The following is a 14514-nucleotide window of genomic DNA, read 5'->3' as shown; positions in this document are numbered from 1 at the left end:
TTAGCCTCCCGTTCCTGCTCCTCTCTCCTCGCTCTCTCTCCTCGCTCTCTTCTCACTCTCTCTCCTCGCTCTCTCCTCGCTCTCTCTCCGCGCTCTCTCTCCTCGCTCTCTCTCCTCGCTCTCTCTCCTCGCTCTCTCTCCCCGCTCTCTCTCCTCGCTCTCTCTCCTCGCTCTCTCCTCGCTCTCTCTCCGCGCTCTCTCTCCCCGCTCTCTCTCCTCGCTCTCTCTCCTCGCTCTCTCTCCTCACTCTCTCTCCTCGCTCTCTCCCCGCTCTCTCTCCTCACTCTCTCTCCTCGCTCTCTTTCCTCGCTCTCTCTCCTCGCTCTCTCTCCTCGTGAATATTTTCTCTTTATATTCTGTGTAATTGTTGGTAATAAAACATTTTACAGTATCAGTTTTGCTGTGACAGGAGGCTGTTTAATGTTTAATGTATATGTTGTGTAGGTCCGGTCAGCACCATCAGACCGGTCACACACTCTGCTGCTGCAGTAACGAGGAGGTCATAGGTCCGTTTACACAGAGACAGATTCTGATCAATAATCAGTTTAAAAGACCAAACAGGAGGAGAAGAAAAGCTTCACCATGTAAATGATTCAACAGATTATTTTCTGCACGTTCAGTCTGTGTCGGACGTTTGTTTCTCCCTTTTACACATTAAACATGTCATTTAAACCCCGGGACTGGAAAACTGATATTATAATAATAAATCATGCTTTTGTCATTACGGCTGTAAATGTGTTAAATCACGTCCTCAGATAATAAACATGTCAGGACGGGGGTCGTGTGTGTGATGCAGCTCTGTGTGTTTCAGGCGGGGGAGGCCAGTATCGGCAGAGAGACTGATCCCTCGGTGCCGAGTAAAGAGGACATCCCCACCTTCGACGAGTGGAAGAAACAAGTGATGGAGGTGGAGAAGGAGAAGAGTAAGTGCGTTCATACATTATTAAACCCCCTAACCACAGATGGAGAGAGAGAGACGTCCCATCAGCAGCTCAGTGTCCCATTAAGTCCAAACACCGCTCTGAGTTCGTTGCTCTCAGAGCTGGAAACAAAGAGAACATGCAGATGTTGATGTGACGTGAAGACGCTCTTATCGTGTTGCTTCTTTGTGCTTCACTCTGCAGTTTTCTGAGCGTCGTGTACCTCTGTGTGTCTCTTTACTTCCTTCCTCATGTTCTATTCCTGTCGCTCTCTCTCCATCTCCCTCTCTCCTCCCTCTCTCTCCCTGTGCACGCCATGTGCAGTGGTCAGCAGAGCGTGTGTTTATGCGTGTTGCGTAACCTCTCCACTTGTTCCTCTCAGGCAGAGCTCTTTTTCCAGAGTCTCTAACAGTCTCTAACTGTGACGCTGCCTCTGTCCAGGTCAGTCTCTCCACACCTCAGCCAGCGGCAGCCCCCACCCCGTGAAGAAGGTCCAGAAAAACTTCAAGAATAACTACGCGTCCGTGGAGTGTGGAGCCAAGATACTGTCTGCCAACAACGAGGCCAAGGTTAAACACACATCAGCACACGCACAGACTCACACAGCGAGGGAGACGGCTGTCACTGTGTCAGCACATGGACCAAACCCTGAAGCTTTAACTGTCCTCAGGGCTGTTCACTGTTAAACGGGTGTTATATAAGAAACTGAATAAATAAAATGAAAACGTGATGGTGTTGGTGGATGCTGACTCACTCACTCTCTCACTCCTCTGTCTCTTACTCAGAGCACTTCAGCTATTCTCATGGAAAACATGGACCTGTACATGCTGAATCCCTGCAGCAACAAAATCTGGTGAGTGCAACGACTCAGACAGTTTGTATATGACGTTTATATTTATCTGTTTGTCTTTTAATGAGCCTTCTGTTTAACGTGTCTCCAGGTTTGTGATAGAGCTCTGTGAACCTATTCAAGTCAAGCAGCTGGACATCGCTAACTTCGAGCTCTTCTCATCGACACCCAAAGACTTCCTGGTTTCCATCAGCGACAGGTTTGTTTCTTCCAGGTGCACAAACACTCAAACAGGACGCCATGTTTCATAGGAGGCGAGTTCGTGAGTCTTTTGTGTCACATATGCTAATGAGTCTCAGTCCCAGTACACTGTCATCTGCAGCTGATTAACGGATCAGTAATGGAGAGCGGCTCGTCACTGTGTCGGAAACAGGAAGCATCAACAGAAACTTGTAATCATGATATTAGAGTCACAGCTGCACGTCAACTGACACTAACACAATTCTGTAAAATAAAAATGCACCAACATATCGCCTTTAAAATGTAATTCATTCATTTCTCATTCATTTGACACTTAATATTTCACACAGTGTCAGTTTCACTGTAAATACAGTCACGCAGCCTTTAGAAGAAACAGTGAGAACATTTTACAACCAGACTCTAGTTCTGTTGTTCCAGAGCTTTAATTATTCACACGGGACACATTTTACTTTCCCTTATTTATTAAGTCTGGCCTTCCAGGTTTAATGGACCAAAGCCAGAAAAAAATTATTTTTGGACAAACTTTCCATAATAAATATATTTCTTATAATATTGATCCATCCATTTAGTGTGTGTGGATCTGCAGTATTCATATTCCACCCACGACACTCCAGAAACACGGATCCACGGTGCTCGACATATTCTTCCTCTCAGATGAGCTTTTCGTTCCATGTTGCTTTTTGAATGTGAAGATGTGAGAAACATGAAGGGAAGACTTGATCAAACAGCATCATCGCAGGTTAAAGCCACGTCCTTCCCTTCATCAGCTCTGACTCTGCACTCAGACCTGGTCTCGTCCCTCAGGATTTATTTCCAGCGTCGTCTCGCACGCAGCTCGTAAAGTCAGACAGACTCCTCGTCTTAGTGAGGCGTTGATGCCCGGCCCCAGAGAACGTGCCACATTTCTCTCGTAAGTACGGCGTGGCGCTCGGACACACGCGTCTTACTTGTCCTGTGCTGTGTTTGCAGATATCCGACCAACAAGTGGGTGAAGCTGGGGACGTTCCACGCCCGCGACGAGCGCATCGTCCAGAGCTTCCCACTGGACGAACAGCTTTACGCTAAATATGTGAAGGTACGACCTTTTTCTTCTCTCTGCTCCAACAGAACATCGACGTCTCGAGGAGAAGAGCAAACAAGGAATGAATTCACTCTGTTAAACACACACACATACATTATGACCTTATGACTTCATGGTAAATTAGCCATGATGTCAGCGCTGCCTGTGACCCCCCCCCCCCCCCCCCCGACTGACGGGGTGGGGCAGATACACATCAGGGCGTCATGATGTAACTTGTGGTGACAGTAGCAGATTGAACGATGCGGCGTGGGACCGTAAAGGATTATAGATGTTTACGTTCTCACTTTAGGTTTTAAAGAGTTGGCTGCAGGATCATGAGTATCACACACAGGGAGAGAGAGTGTATTATTTCATCTTCACCTCTCTTATGAAGTTACCCCCCCGAAAACTCTGAGTTATATCTAACGGGCATTTACAGCGTGTCTGCACCACCTCTGATATTTTTATGGCATAAAAACCGGACGCTCCTCGAGGCGCACGGGTCAGAAGTGTTGTACTTCCTCTCTTAGTTATTCATGGGAGTTTTTTTAACCAATCACAGTGCCATCCCCCCTTCCCTTTAAAAGCCAGGCGCACCTCCACCTGAGTGGAGGACTATTGTAACGGCACAGTGAGTCACAGAGTCAGGTTCTAGTTGAGATGAGTCGATTAAATACTGAAACTAACTCCGTCAAGTGAGTCCGGATCTGAGGGGCTGAACGAATCGCACGGCTCAAACACGGACAAATGAAGTCTGGAAGAGTGTGTGTGTGCGTGTGTGTGTGTGTGTGTGCGCGCGTGTTTGTGTGTGTGTGTGTGTGCGCGTGTGTGTGTGTGTGTACACGTTGTGTGTGTGTGTGTGTGTAGGAGCAGATCTCTCTCTGGACACTGCTCCTTACAACAACAGTGAAATACACGTCACTGAGCTCAGAGCAGCTTCCTGTTGGTCGGTCACTTCCTGCTCCTGACCGCACCTTGTTGAAAGACCAACACCCCTGGGTGCTCAGATGGGCGCAGGTGTATTTACTATTTAAACAAGACGGTAAATTAGAAGCGCGTGGGTCTGAGCTCCAGGTGTGAGGCGGAGCTGTGACTGCAGCTGGTTGATGGATCCTCTGTGTTCAGTCACACCTGCAGCCTCATGTTGCTCAGTGTGTTGGTCCCTGTGTGTGTTACAGCGAGAGACACCGTCTGACTGAGTGGAGGCGTCTTTAGTTCCAGTTATTGTCCAGCACATTCATGAGTTTTCACTGTGGTTGTGAATGAGTGATGTGATGAACTGAAAGCCTGTCTGTCCCCTCACTCGTCCTCTCTGGACTGGGTGTCGTGTGGATGCTCACTGTCATTCATGTCTTCAATTATCAAATAACTGTTTTTATTACGTAAAGTGATTATGTGTGAAAGTTCGAGGAGCTCTGATCCAGCCGGTTTAAACTTGTCTTGTCCTGATGTCTCACGTCTGTCCTCAGTCTCTGTCTCTTGCTCCTTTCTGTCTTCTTGTTAAACGTCTCTTTAGTTTCTCGCCTGTTACAGAACGATGATCTTGAACGTGTCAGTGTGTTTGTGAGTGTGTTTGAGAGCTGAACTGTAACCAGATCCTTGACTTGCTCGTAGCCTGAATCAGTCTTCACTGATTTCTTTTTCTTGTTTTATTTCTCTCCTTCTGTCCTTCTCCTGTCTTTCTCTCGCTTCAGATGTTCATCAAGTACATAAAGGTTAGCACTCTTCTCTCTCTGTCAGAGGTCATGATGTGCTTTGAAACACACATATGGTGGAATACTTTAAGTGGTGAACTTTGGCAGAGCATCTTTTAATGCATGTGAAAGATATTAAACAAGTAGAGCATGCACGCACCGCTTGGTAATGTTAGTATTTATCTTCACGTGTTTGGTGGATTGTGGGTGAATGCAGTGGGATCTGCTCTGCTGGGAAACTGAGGACCATGTGTTCAGTCTAAGACTTTGTCCCTTGTCCCTGCAGGTTGAGCTGCTCTCGCACTTTGGATCAGAACATTTCTGTCCCCTCAGTCTCATCAGGTAAGACGGAGAAGCTTGTCCCGACCCTCTTTCTCTTAAAAGGCCTTTGTGGATCATCTGTGTAAATACTGAACTATTGTTCCATCATACCAGGAACTGTGGTGCATCATCTCATCTCTCTCTCCTCCTCTGCTTCTCTTCTTCTTCTTCTTATCAAATCCAGACAGTGATTTTAGTTTTGTTATCCTTGAACGTATAGATTCGCTCTAAAGTTCATGTTCCTGTGATGTTCGGAGCCAAAGTCCAGCAGCAGTCTAATGAACAGAAAAGCTCAGTTGTGTGTGTGTGAGCGCAGTGAGAGGCTTATTGTGCTGAGTGTGAGGCACGTGCAGCTACATGCCTGTCCCACAGCATCAGGGTCATCAGGGGCTTGCTGTGCCGTTGGGGGTTGGGTGTTTGGGTGTTTGGGTGTTTGGGTGTTTGGGTTAGGGTTAGGGGGGTGGGGCTGTAAAACCTTCCCTCACATTTTTACTAGAAGGTCAAAGTAGATTTTCTCCGGATCTTCTGAAGGAGGAATCTGGGAAAGTTTAACTGCCTCTGAAGAAGCTGCAGCTTCTTTAACTTTAAGAAAACACGATTTCTGACATCAGCTCTTCACAGACTGAGACTCTCTGCCTCTGAAGAACAGTTTATAAAATACGACCCACACAGTGACTCAATCACTGAGCTGTTTTCATTTCTCCTCTTTAAATCTGAACTGAACATGAAACAGTTTCCTCTCCCCAAAAGAAAAGATCACACCTCCTCCTGCTGTTTGATAACGGCCCTGAAGCTTCCTGTAGGTGGGTTTGTCCATGTAACACTGTGTGTGTGTGTGTGTGTGTGTGTGTGTGTGTGTGTGTGTGTGTGTGTGTGTGTGTGTGTGTGTGTAGGGTGTTTGGTACCAGCATGGTGGAGGAGTACGAGGAGATAGCTGACTCTCAGTACCCTTCAGAGAGACTGGAGTACCTGGATGAAGACTATGGTGAGTTAGTGAAACATGTTGAGTTATTAATGTCAGCTGCCACTCTTCCTGCTGAGTTTCTGTGTGGTATTTTATTGTGAAACTCCATGAAAGAATAACATTTATTTAATGTTGAATGTGATTTCATTTTGTTGAATTTTAAATATATTACCTCTGTCTCCAGATTATCCTCCTGGTTACCAACCGTCAGAGGACAAGGCCTCTAAAAACCTGCTTGGCTCAGCAACCAGTAAGTACATATATATATACACACACACACACACACACTATATATACACTCACATACAAAGAGTAAATAATTATACCATAACAACACAGATACTGATACTGAATAAATAAATGAGGGATAATTAAAAACACACTACTTAATGACTTTTACTTTCAGGGCTTTTATTTTGACAGGGCCAAGCAGTGAACACTTGTTTCTGTGGCAACAGAAACTTCAGACCTTTAAAATAAATGTCACTAAAGCCGCGGCAGACGAACAGAGACTCGTGACCTCGTGCAGGAGAGACACGATGTAGATCCATTCCTAGAGAGGGTTGGATGTTTCCTCAGTATCATGACCCACTTGGCCTCGCACACTCACATGCACACTCACATGCACAGCACACACTCACATGCACACTCACATGCACAAACACACTGGTGCCCTTCTGTCTCCTGAATTGGTAGCACAAACTCTACACACAAGGGCTGTTTTTAGGCCGGAGGGCTGAGCAAGAGAACGTGTGGACTGAAGGAAAGTTTGTTGGAAAAGAAAGTTCAGGACAGAAAAGTAAAGTAGAGGAAATAATGTGGAGGGAGAGGGGGAGAAAGAGGGGGAGCGAGAGAGCCTGTGGCCTCAAGCAGGGTTTTTCTTTTTAAACCAGGGACCTCATGTCTGTGAAAATAACTGGTGTGTGTGTGTCTTTCCTTTAGATGCCATCTTAAACATGGTAAACAACATTGCTGCTAACGTGCTGGGTGGGAAGCCGGAGCTGGAGGGTGGAGCAGAAACAGGAGGTACTCTTCTTCTTTATGTTCCTTCCTGCTTCACATGAATATTGTTCCTGTAACTCTACATCTGGTTCTAATGTGAGGAGACAAACAGACCGTCATCTTACTTAGTCTGAAACATGAACATTACTCACAGAGTATTGATCCTGGTCCACAGGCCTGAGCACTGACACCCCCCCATTTATTAATAACCTTTAGAGCTTCACACCCAGAAATCAGTTCTTCTTCACTGCTCCAGAACAGAGGCCCTGACAGGAAGCTACTGTTTCAGAGCAGTGAAGAAGAACTGATTTCTGGTGAATAGTGAAACATTAGCTGTTAGCCGTTAGCTGTTCTGACAGTAGCAGAGATTGTCCATGTCTCTGTTCATGTTTGTGAAGCGTCCGACCTGAAACACGTCACACTACATGGCAGTGATCGCCACGTCCATACAGGGTTAACAGTACACAGCTGTTTGTGAGGCCAGACACCAGCTTCAGATTTCAGGAGGGAGAACGGTCGTCACCTCTGTGATGACTGTAGTTTACAGGAGGAGGTGTCACATGACGGATTCAAACCCCTGAACTAAACCTTCAGGACGAGCTCAGAGATGATTGATGATTGTTTGTACGTCACTGACGTCACGTCTTCGCTACATGTTTGTTTTCATTGTGACGGAGCCGCCACACCTTGGAACAATATGAAGACTGACTGGCTGCTGCATGTGGAGCAATCAATCATTTCCAGATCAACGACACCAAATACCTCTCAGCATGAGTCACTGTTCGATCCCATAATGCACCTGTTCCTTTGATTGATTGACAGTTCTGGTTTGTAGATGTGTTCCCTTTTTCTTTGTTCTGTTAATCCCTCAGTAGTGACGATGAAGTCGGGACTCTTCCTGCTCTCCGTTCAGCCTCCTCCCCCCCCACACACACACACAGACTGTTTGAATTATCTGCCTCTGAAACTGGGTCACTCTCCTCGCTCTCTAAAGTGTGAGCACATGTATGTCCTGAACGTCGATGTGCAGCAGAGCCAGATGTTTGTTTGGCTGTTGGCAGGAGGAGTTCTGCAGAACTGTGTGTTTACCACACTGAGCAAATACTGGACTCAGCTTCTCCCACTCACGTCCAGCTAAAGCAAAAAGTCCCACTGAACTTAGTTCATCAAGTTCTTCTTGCACTTTTACAATTTCTCTTTAGATTTCAGATCTGTGCTTCTCTCTCTAAACGCTAAGAACCCAAACAAACATTCAAAAATAAGTTGTTCTTTTTTTAATTTTATCAACTGCCACAAAAATGAAGAGTTATGTTTTTAATGGGAATCCACAAAGTCAGTTTTCTAAACTGAGAAATGTCTTTTCACTGCTGGTTCTCTGCAGCCACAGAGTCAGAGCGAGCGCTCGGTCCGAACCGGACGAGACCGGTTCAGTGTTGTTCTAACTCCCTGACGGCGGCTTGGCAGCAGAGGGCTGCGCTCGGAGCCTCGCAGCGTCTGTGCAGTGGTAACACCGGGGGGGTGATCACTCTGTGTCTCCTGAGTTTGTTCATTGTTTCTGTCCAAAGGAAACACGACAGCGGAGGGGGATGGAAAGACGGGCGGCACAGAAGTTAAAGCCAAACCTCCTGAAACAACTCACGACTCTGCAGAGTAAGAACCGATCAGTGATCGATCATCACGCAGCGATCAATAAACGCCTTCTGTTCATTCTTCTTAATGTGTCTGTGTCTTTCCTCCAGACCGGAGCCCGCAGAACCAGAACACCCTGCCCCCCAGGAGGACTCCAACGTCTCCAGTGACTCCTCCCCACCTCCTCCCTCCTCTTCGCCCGTCTCCCCCGACGACAGGCAGATCGTCACTCTGGTGGAGGAGGAGGAGGATGAAGAGCCCAGACAGTCGACCGTCACCCTGATGGAGGAGGAGGGAGAGGAGGAGGAAGAGAAGAGAGAGGAGGAGACGCGGAGGGAGGCAGACAGGAACCAGTGGGAGAGCCGGACGTACTGTCCCTTCTCCTCCTTCTCCTCCCTGTCTCTGTCCTGCGTGGTCACTCTGCCGGAGCTGCTCCACCGCTGGTGCTCCGCCCGGCTCGCCAAGGAGAGGCTGCGCAGCCTCAGGCGGAGGCAGACCAGCGCTCAATCACAGACTCACCTGGTTGTGAACACACCTGTCCTCACGAGCACACCCCAACACATCCCTGTCCCTGCACCCACCCCCCCACAGGAAGCCCTCCCCCTCACAGAGAAGGCCCCGGAGCCCGAGGTGTCCGCCCGGGGCCAGACGGAGGGCGAGGCGTACGTCACTCACACACATGTCAACACTCACACTCCAGACCTGCACATGCTGCTGGAGCCCAGCAGGACCTCCATCACCCCCCCACACAGCTTCTCAGACGTCCACAGCTCTGTGACGCGGCCCACCCCCACCCACGAGGAGAAGCTGCCCCCCCCCATCAAAGACGCAGCCCTGGACCCAGTCCTCACCCCCCCCCTTCAAGCAGTCTCCATCCCAGAGACGCAGCAGGCCAGCAGCACCACCCCCACCCTCTCTGTCAGCCCCCCCACACACCCCCTGTCCTCAGAGACGGCGTCTCCTGGTGTGACGGTTCCTCCCGTCAAGGAGACGCCTGTTCAGCCGCTCCCCACCGCATCACGGCCTGAAGACCTGATCCCCCCCCCCACTGACCTGCCGGCAGCTGTCCCATCGACGGACGCTCACACAGACGCAGCGAAGCCCGGCGCAGACGCTGGCGACTCGCAGAGACGCGGCGCCCAGACTCACGGGGAGCAGGCGGACTCTGTCCCTCAGACCGGAGAGCCCCCCCGGGCGGACGACTCGGTGGACGAGGACCTGCTGAGCGCTAACGGGAACGGCAACGTCCAGCGGACAGCCACAGACTTCTATGCAGAGCTGCAGAACGGGGGGGATTATAACGGCGGGGCGGCGAACGGCAACGGCGTGCTGTTGAACGGGGCGGCGGTGCACGGCTCCAGCCAGAAGGAGAGCGTGTTCATGAGGCTGAACAACAGGATCAAAGCTCTGGAGATGAACATGAGTCTGTCCAGCAGATACCTGGAGGAGCTCAGCCAGAGGTGAAACATCTGGACACTCAGATTATTATTTATATTATAATTATTTATATATGTGATTTTATAGTTTTTACCTTCATTCCACGATTAATCCTGGTGATGGCGAGGACTCGAGGTCACTCTGACCCAGAGCTGAACCTGATGCTTTACATGATCTGAATCTATTTGGAATAATATCAGTGTGCATGTAAACGTGTTATAAAGTGGTAATAACACGTGTCAGGCGTCACAGCTACAGGTGCGTCACAGCTACAGGTGTGTCACAGCTACAGGTGTGTGGAGAGGTATGAGCAGTTTTGCATTTGTCCTCTTCAGGTACCGTAAACAGATGGAGGAGATGCAGAGAGCGTTCAACAAGACCATCATCAAACTGCAGAACACGTCCCGCATCGCTGAAGAGCAGGTGCGTCAGAGTTCAGTCCGTCACAGCAGTGAACACCTGAGTCCTCACCTGTTGAACAGCTGAGTCACTGTCACTGTTTTCCCTTCAGGACCAGAAGCAGACCGACTCCATCCAGGTGCTGCAGAACCAGCTGGAGAACGTCACCAAGCTGATGTTAAATCTCACGGCTGCGGTCGGCCAGCTGCAGAGAGAGGTGACGCACACACGCCACAGAGCTCACAGCGCACGCCGCCTGCCGCTCGCTCACTGGAGACGGGTTCATGTTTATGGCCTCGGCTTCCGTGAGCAGCTTGATGCAACCGGCGAATCATTTGTGCTCAATGTTCAATTTAGCAATTTCATTTGTGACTCTATTGACGGCACCACGTTCTTCATCCAACAAGTTCCTTTTCCTCCGACGTTATTCTCAAATTGAGCCTCACGCCAAACGGAGGAGGATTAGAGCCACATGTGATTATTTTTTTATCCTGACTTTAAACTCGACATGTGACCTTGAGTCAGAGGGTTGTTGGATGTTCAGCAGTTTGAAACCAGAATGAAAACAGGCTGAACAGAAAAGCTGTGAGGGAATGATGTGGCTGGTGTTTGAATACTTGCCGTTCCTCCTGTGGACAGTTTGTCCAGGACTCAGTCGTAGAGTTGGGAGAGAATACAGGAAGTAGATATACAGAGACGTCACCGGGCCGTGTGCACACAGGAAGTCCGTTTGATTTCAAGGTAACAGATAAATGTGGAGGAAGCAAACATGACTTTCAGTGCTCCCAGATATTCCTGCTGGTGTTTCCCAGAATGAGTTTGATTCGCACTGAAACAGCTGAGTGACCTTCACTGAGAGCAACAGTCAGCTGCTTTGTCTGAAGAAGCTTCTGCTTCCAGCCGAGGAGTAAATACTCAGCGCTCTGAGAGAGAAGCAGCTGCCAACGGCCGCAAAAGAATTTCAATTAAATTTACAGCGAAAGCCAAAAATAGTGTTCGGCCTCTACCACAAACACTGGGGTTGGTTTGTTTTGCAGACCCTTGTAAAGCAAATGAGCGCAGCAGCAGAATGTGTTGCCGTGTGTTAAACAGTTTCCATGTGCAGTGCGGCGGTTGATCCTCACGTCTCCGGTGCTGACGAGGTGACGGGCGTCAGAGCTGCAGCGTCACTCTTCACTCTGGGTGTTTGTCTCGGCAGGTGTCCGACCGTCAGAGTTACCTGGTCGTGTCTCTGGTCCTGTGTCTGTCTCTGGGCCTCCTGCTGTGTCTGCAGTGCTGCCGCAGCTCCGCCCCCAGCCCCAGCACCACTGCTGCTGCCCTCCCCAAGAGCAACCACTACCCCAGCCCTAAAAGGTGTGACACACACACACACACACACACACACACACACACTCTGTCTCTCCTGTGAGTGTTGGCGCTGACGTCAGTGTCGTCTCCTCCTCAGATGCTTCTCCTCTTACGACGACATGAGCCTGAAGCGGAGGGTCACCTGTCCGCTGGTCCGCTCCAAGTCGTTCCACCTGTCCTCCACAGAAGGTAAGAGGCCCCCCCCCCTCTGAAAACACACACACAGCGTACACACTGTGCTCAGGCCGCTCCTCCGGTTCTCTGTAATGTTCTCTTGTGTTTCTCCCTCTGCCATTGATCGCCATTGAAACACGAGCAGCTGCGAGGCGTGAAGCGTCCGCTCTCAGCAGCGTAGACCCGTCAGGCCGAGCTGTCTCACGCCGCCGCAGCTCGCACCGCTCAGCTGTCCGCATCCACGCACTGCCCACTCCTTCCTCCATCTTCTCCACTCTCCCTCTCTCTCTATCTCCACCGTTTCCTCTCACGCATGTTGCCCCGCTCAGCGGCTGACGTCCCGGGGGGTCGCCCCCCCCCCCCCACAGGGAGAGGCTGCTGCAGGCAACAGAAGAATAAAATCTGTGACTCATGAAACCTAAAACTCCCTCTGCTGTTCATTATCCCTCAGCTGAGTGTGTGGGAGAGAGAGAGAGAGAGAGGGAGAGAGAGAGTGAGTGGACCCTTGAGCTGAGAGACTGTCATCGCCAGCTTGTGCCACATGCAGCTGAAGAGTGTAATGATAGAGCTCGATGCTTCGCTGGCTCATGGACTTTTGCAAGTAGTAATTAATAAAAGAATAAGTGGTTAATGCTTCTCTGTGATTAGAGCTTCCTCTAGTTCTTCTAGTCAAAGTGTTGTGCAGACATGAAGCCATGATGCATTATATGAAACTACTTGCAAGGTCACGTCATGCTTGTTACATGTATGTATTCCTGTTTCCCATTCCATCATTAACCACGCCCCTCTCTCCCCTCCCCAGTAGGTCCAGATGACTTGTACATTGTAGAACCTCTAAGGTTTTCTCCAGAGAAAAAGGTACAGTGTCTGTTCCCACCGCTGCTGTGACGGCCGCCTTTACTGTCAGTGCTGTGTTGTTTCCTAGTGTCAGTCAGGAGCTCCACCCCTGCTGTGTCTGTTAACCACTGTGGGCTGTTTATTCCTCCGCCCGGCGACAGGCAGAGCGGCGGCCATTTTGTTTTCAGGCCGTCCGTCTGTCTCGTTCTCATGGACACGATATCTCAGAAACGCCTCGACAGAGCTGCTTCACATTTGGCACAAACATTCACTAGGACTCAAAGATGAACTGAGATTAGATTTTGGGGGTCAAAGGTCAAAGGTCAAGGACGTGGTGACCTCACAAAACAATGTTTTGGCCTTGTGAACACGTTATCTCCGTAACACCTTAAAGGAACTTTAACATTTGGCACAAACGTTCATTTTGACTCAAGGATGAACTGATTAGATCTTGATGGCTAAAGGTCAAAGGTCAAGCTCACAGTTAGTATTTTATATGATATAGTCTGTGGCGGAGGGATACAACCACGAGGAGGTGATTAGTTTTAAATAAGTCGGTCAGCTGTAGTCTATCACTCCTACCAGACTGTCCCGCCCTCCTCTGACCTGTGACCTCAGTGTGCAGCACAATAGTGGTTAACACGGCTTCACATTATTACATGTTTGACTTTCTTTAAATGTTTACTTCATTATTTTCTTCTTCTCTCTTGTTTTTTTTCTTCTGTAGAAAAAACGCTGCAAGACAAAGTCACTGGACAAGGTTGAGAGTGTGAAGGCGTCCGATCCCTCTGCTCCGCTCACAAACGGCGGCCCCAAGTGTAACGGCTTCCACCCATGCCTCCCTGCCCCGCCCCCTGCCCTACCCCCTCCTCCTCCTCTTCCTCTCCCTCCTCCCCCGCCGCCGCCTCGCCCTCCCTCCACAGAGGAGGAGCCGCCGTTGCCAACTTGCACCTCCAAGGAGTTCCCGTCAGAGACCAGCAGCTGCAGCTCATCCACCCACTCCGAGGAGTCCTACACAAGCCGCCTCCCCCCTCCCTCTCCCACCTTCCCCACCGCCGGTCTGTGCAACGGCCACAGCCTGAGCTTCCCCCTCCAGCAGTCCCCCGCCAAGTCCCGTCACGAGAAACGCTCCGTGAAGCGGCGGAAGTCGCGGCAGACGGAGCTGCAGTTCCCGCACATGCCTGCGGGGGGCGTGGCCACGCTGCCCAGCCTGCAGCAGCTGATGAAGGGAAACAAGGAGATCAGTGTCGGGACCATCAGGGTGACCGCCGTCACCGGACACGTCTGAAACACTCACACTCACTTTTACACAACTCTGTGCACACACACACACACACACACACACACACACACACACACACACACACAGAGAGTATATGGTAGCAGACTTGTGAGGAGATGAGGTCTTACTGCATCCCAAAGAACCACATTTCCCATGAGCACCTAGGCGCACCGTGGAACTGCAGTGGCTCTGGCAGCAGTAGCTCCTCCCCCTGTCACAGACCTGTTTACGGTCACGTGCCTTTATACCTGTTCCAGACCTTTTAAAGCTTCGTGCTGTGGGCGGGAGACTCTGTGCTGGGGAGGGACACATTCATACAAATCCATTCACGTGTGTTCAAGAGGTTTTTTTCTAATGGAGAAGCACATTGTCCCATGACAGCCCCCACCCCCACCCC

The 14514-nt window shown here is 49.9% G+C and overlaps 1 protein-coding gene across 6 annotated transcripts in view; it reads left to right on the top strand.

Annotated features, from left to right (window-relative positions):
- suco (SUN domain containing ossification factor) overlaps window positions 1-14508 on the top strand; it is a 35588-nt gene extending 21080 nt beyond the window's left edge. For 2 of the 6 annotated variants that reach the window (XM_023424227.2, XM_023424224.2), the window contains 18 exons: window positions 812-923; window positions 1362-1489; window positions 1706-1773; window positions 1862-1969; window positions 2941-3046; window positions 4726-4746; window positions 5012-5067; window positions 5940-6031; window positions 6195-6260; window positions 6953-7036; window positions 8578-8662; window positions 8752-10101; window positions 10414-10501; window positions 10590-10694; window positions 11676-11830; window positions 11922-12013; window positions 12801-12856; window positions 13563-14508. In XM_023424227.2, the coding sequence (XP_023279995.1) occupies window positions 812-923; window positions 1362-1489; window positions 1706-1773; window positions 1862-1969; window positions 2941-3046; window positions 4726-4746; window positions 5012-5067; window positions 5940-6031; window positions 6195-6260; window positions 6953-7036; window positions 8578-8662; window positions 8752-10101; window positions 10414-10501; window positions 10590-10694; window positions 11676-11830; window positions 11922-12013; window positions 12801-12856; window positions 13563-14123 (3333 nt within the window). In that variant the 3' untranslated portion in view covers window positions 14124-14508. Of the gene's footprint in view, window positions 1-811; window positions 924-1361; window positions 1490-1705; window positions 1774-1861; window positions 1970-2940; window positions 3047-4725; window positions 4747-5011; window positions 5068-5939; window positions 6032-6194; window positions 6261-6952; window positions 7037-8577; window positions 8663-8751; window positions 10102-10413; window positions 10502-10589; window positions 10695-11675; window positions 11831-11921; window positions 12014-12143; window positions 12857-13562 lie in introns of those variants that run through there. The other 4 variants (XM_087178735.1, XM_023424225.2, XM_023424228.2 and 1 more) reach the window with 4 other exon arrangements.
- The last annotated feature ends 6 nt before the right edge of the window (window positions 14509-14514 follow it).

This window comes from Seriola lalandi, unplaced genomic scaffold, assembly GCF_002814215.2.
Source record: "Seriola lalandi dorsalis isolate HSWRI2012SDOR001 ecotype SW California unplaced genomic scaffold, Sedor1 jcf7180002054722, whole genome shotgun sequence".
Taxonomy (NCBI): domain Eukaryota; kingdom Metazoa; phylum Chordata; class Actinopteri; order Carangiformes; family Carangidae; genus Seriola; species Seriola lalandi.
The sequence above is the reverse complement of the archived record's forward strand: the minus strand, read 5'-3'. Positions and strand labels throughout refer to the sequence as shown.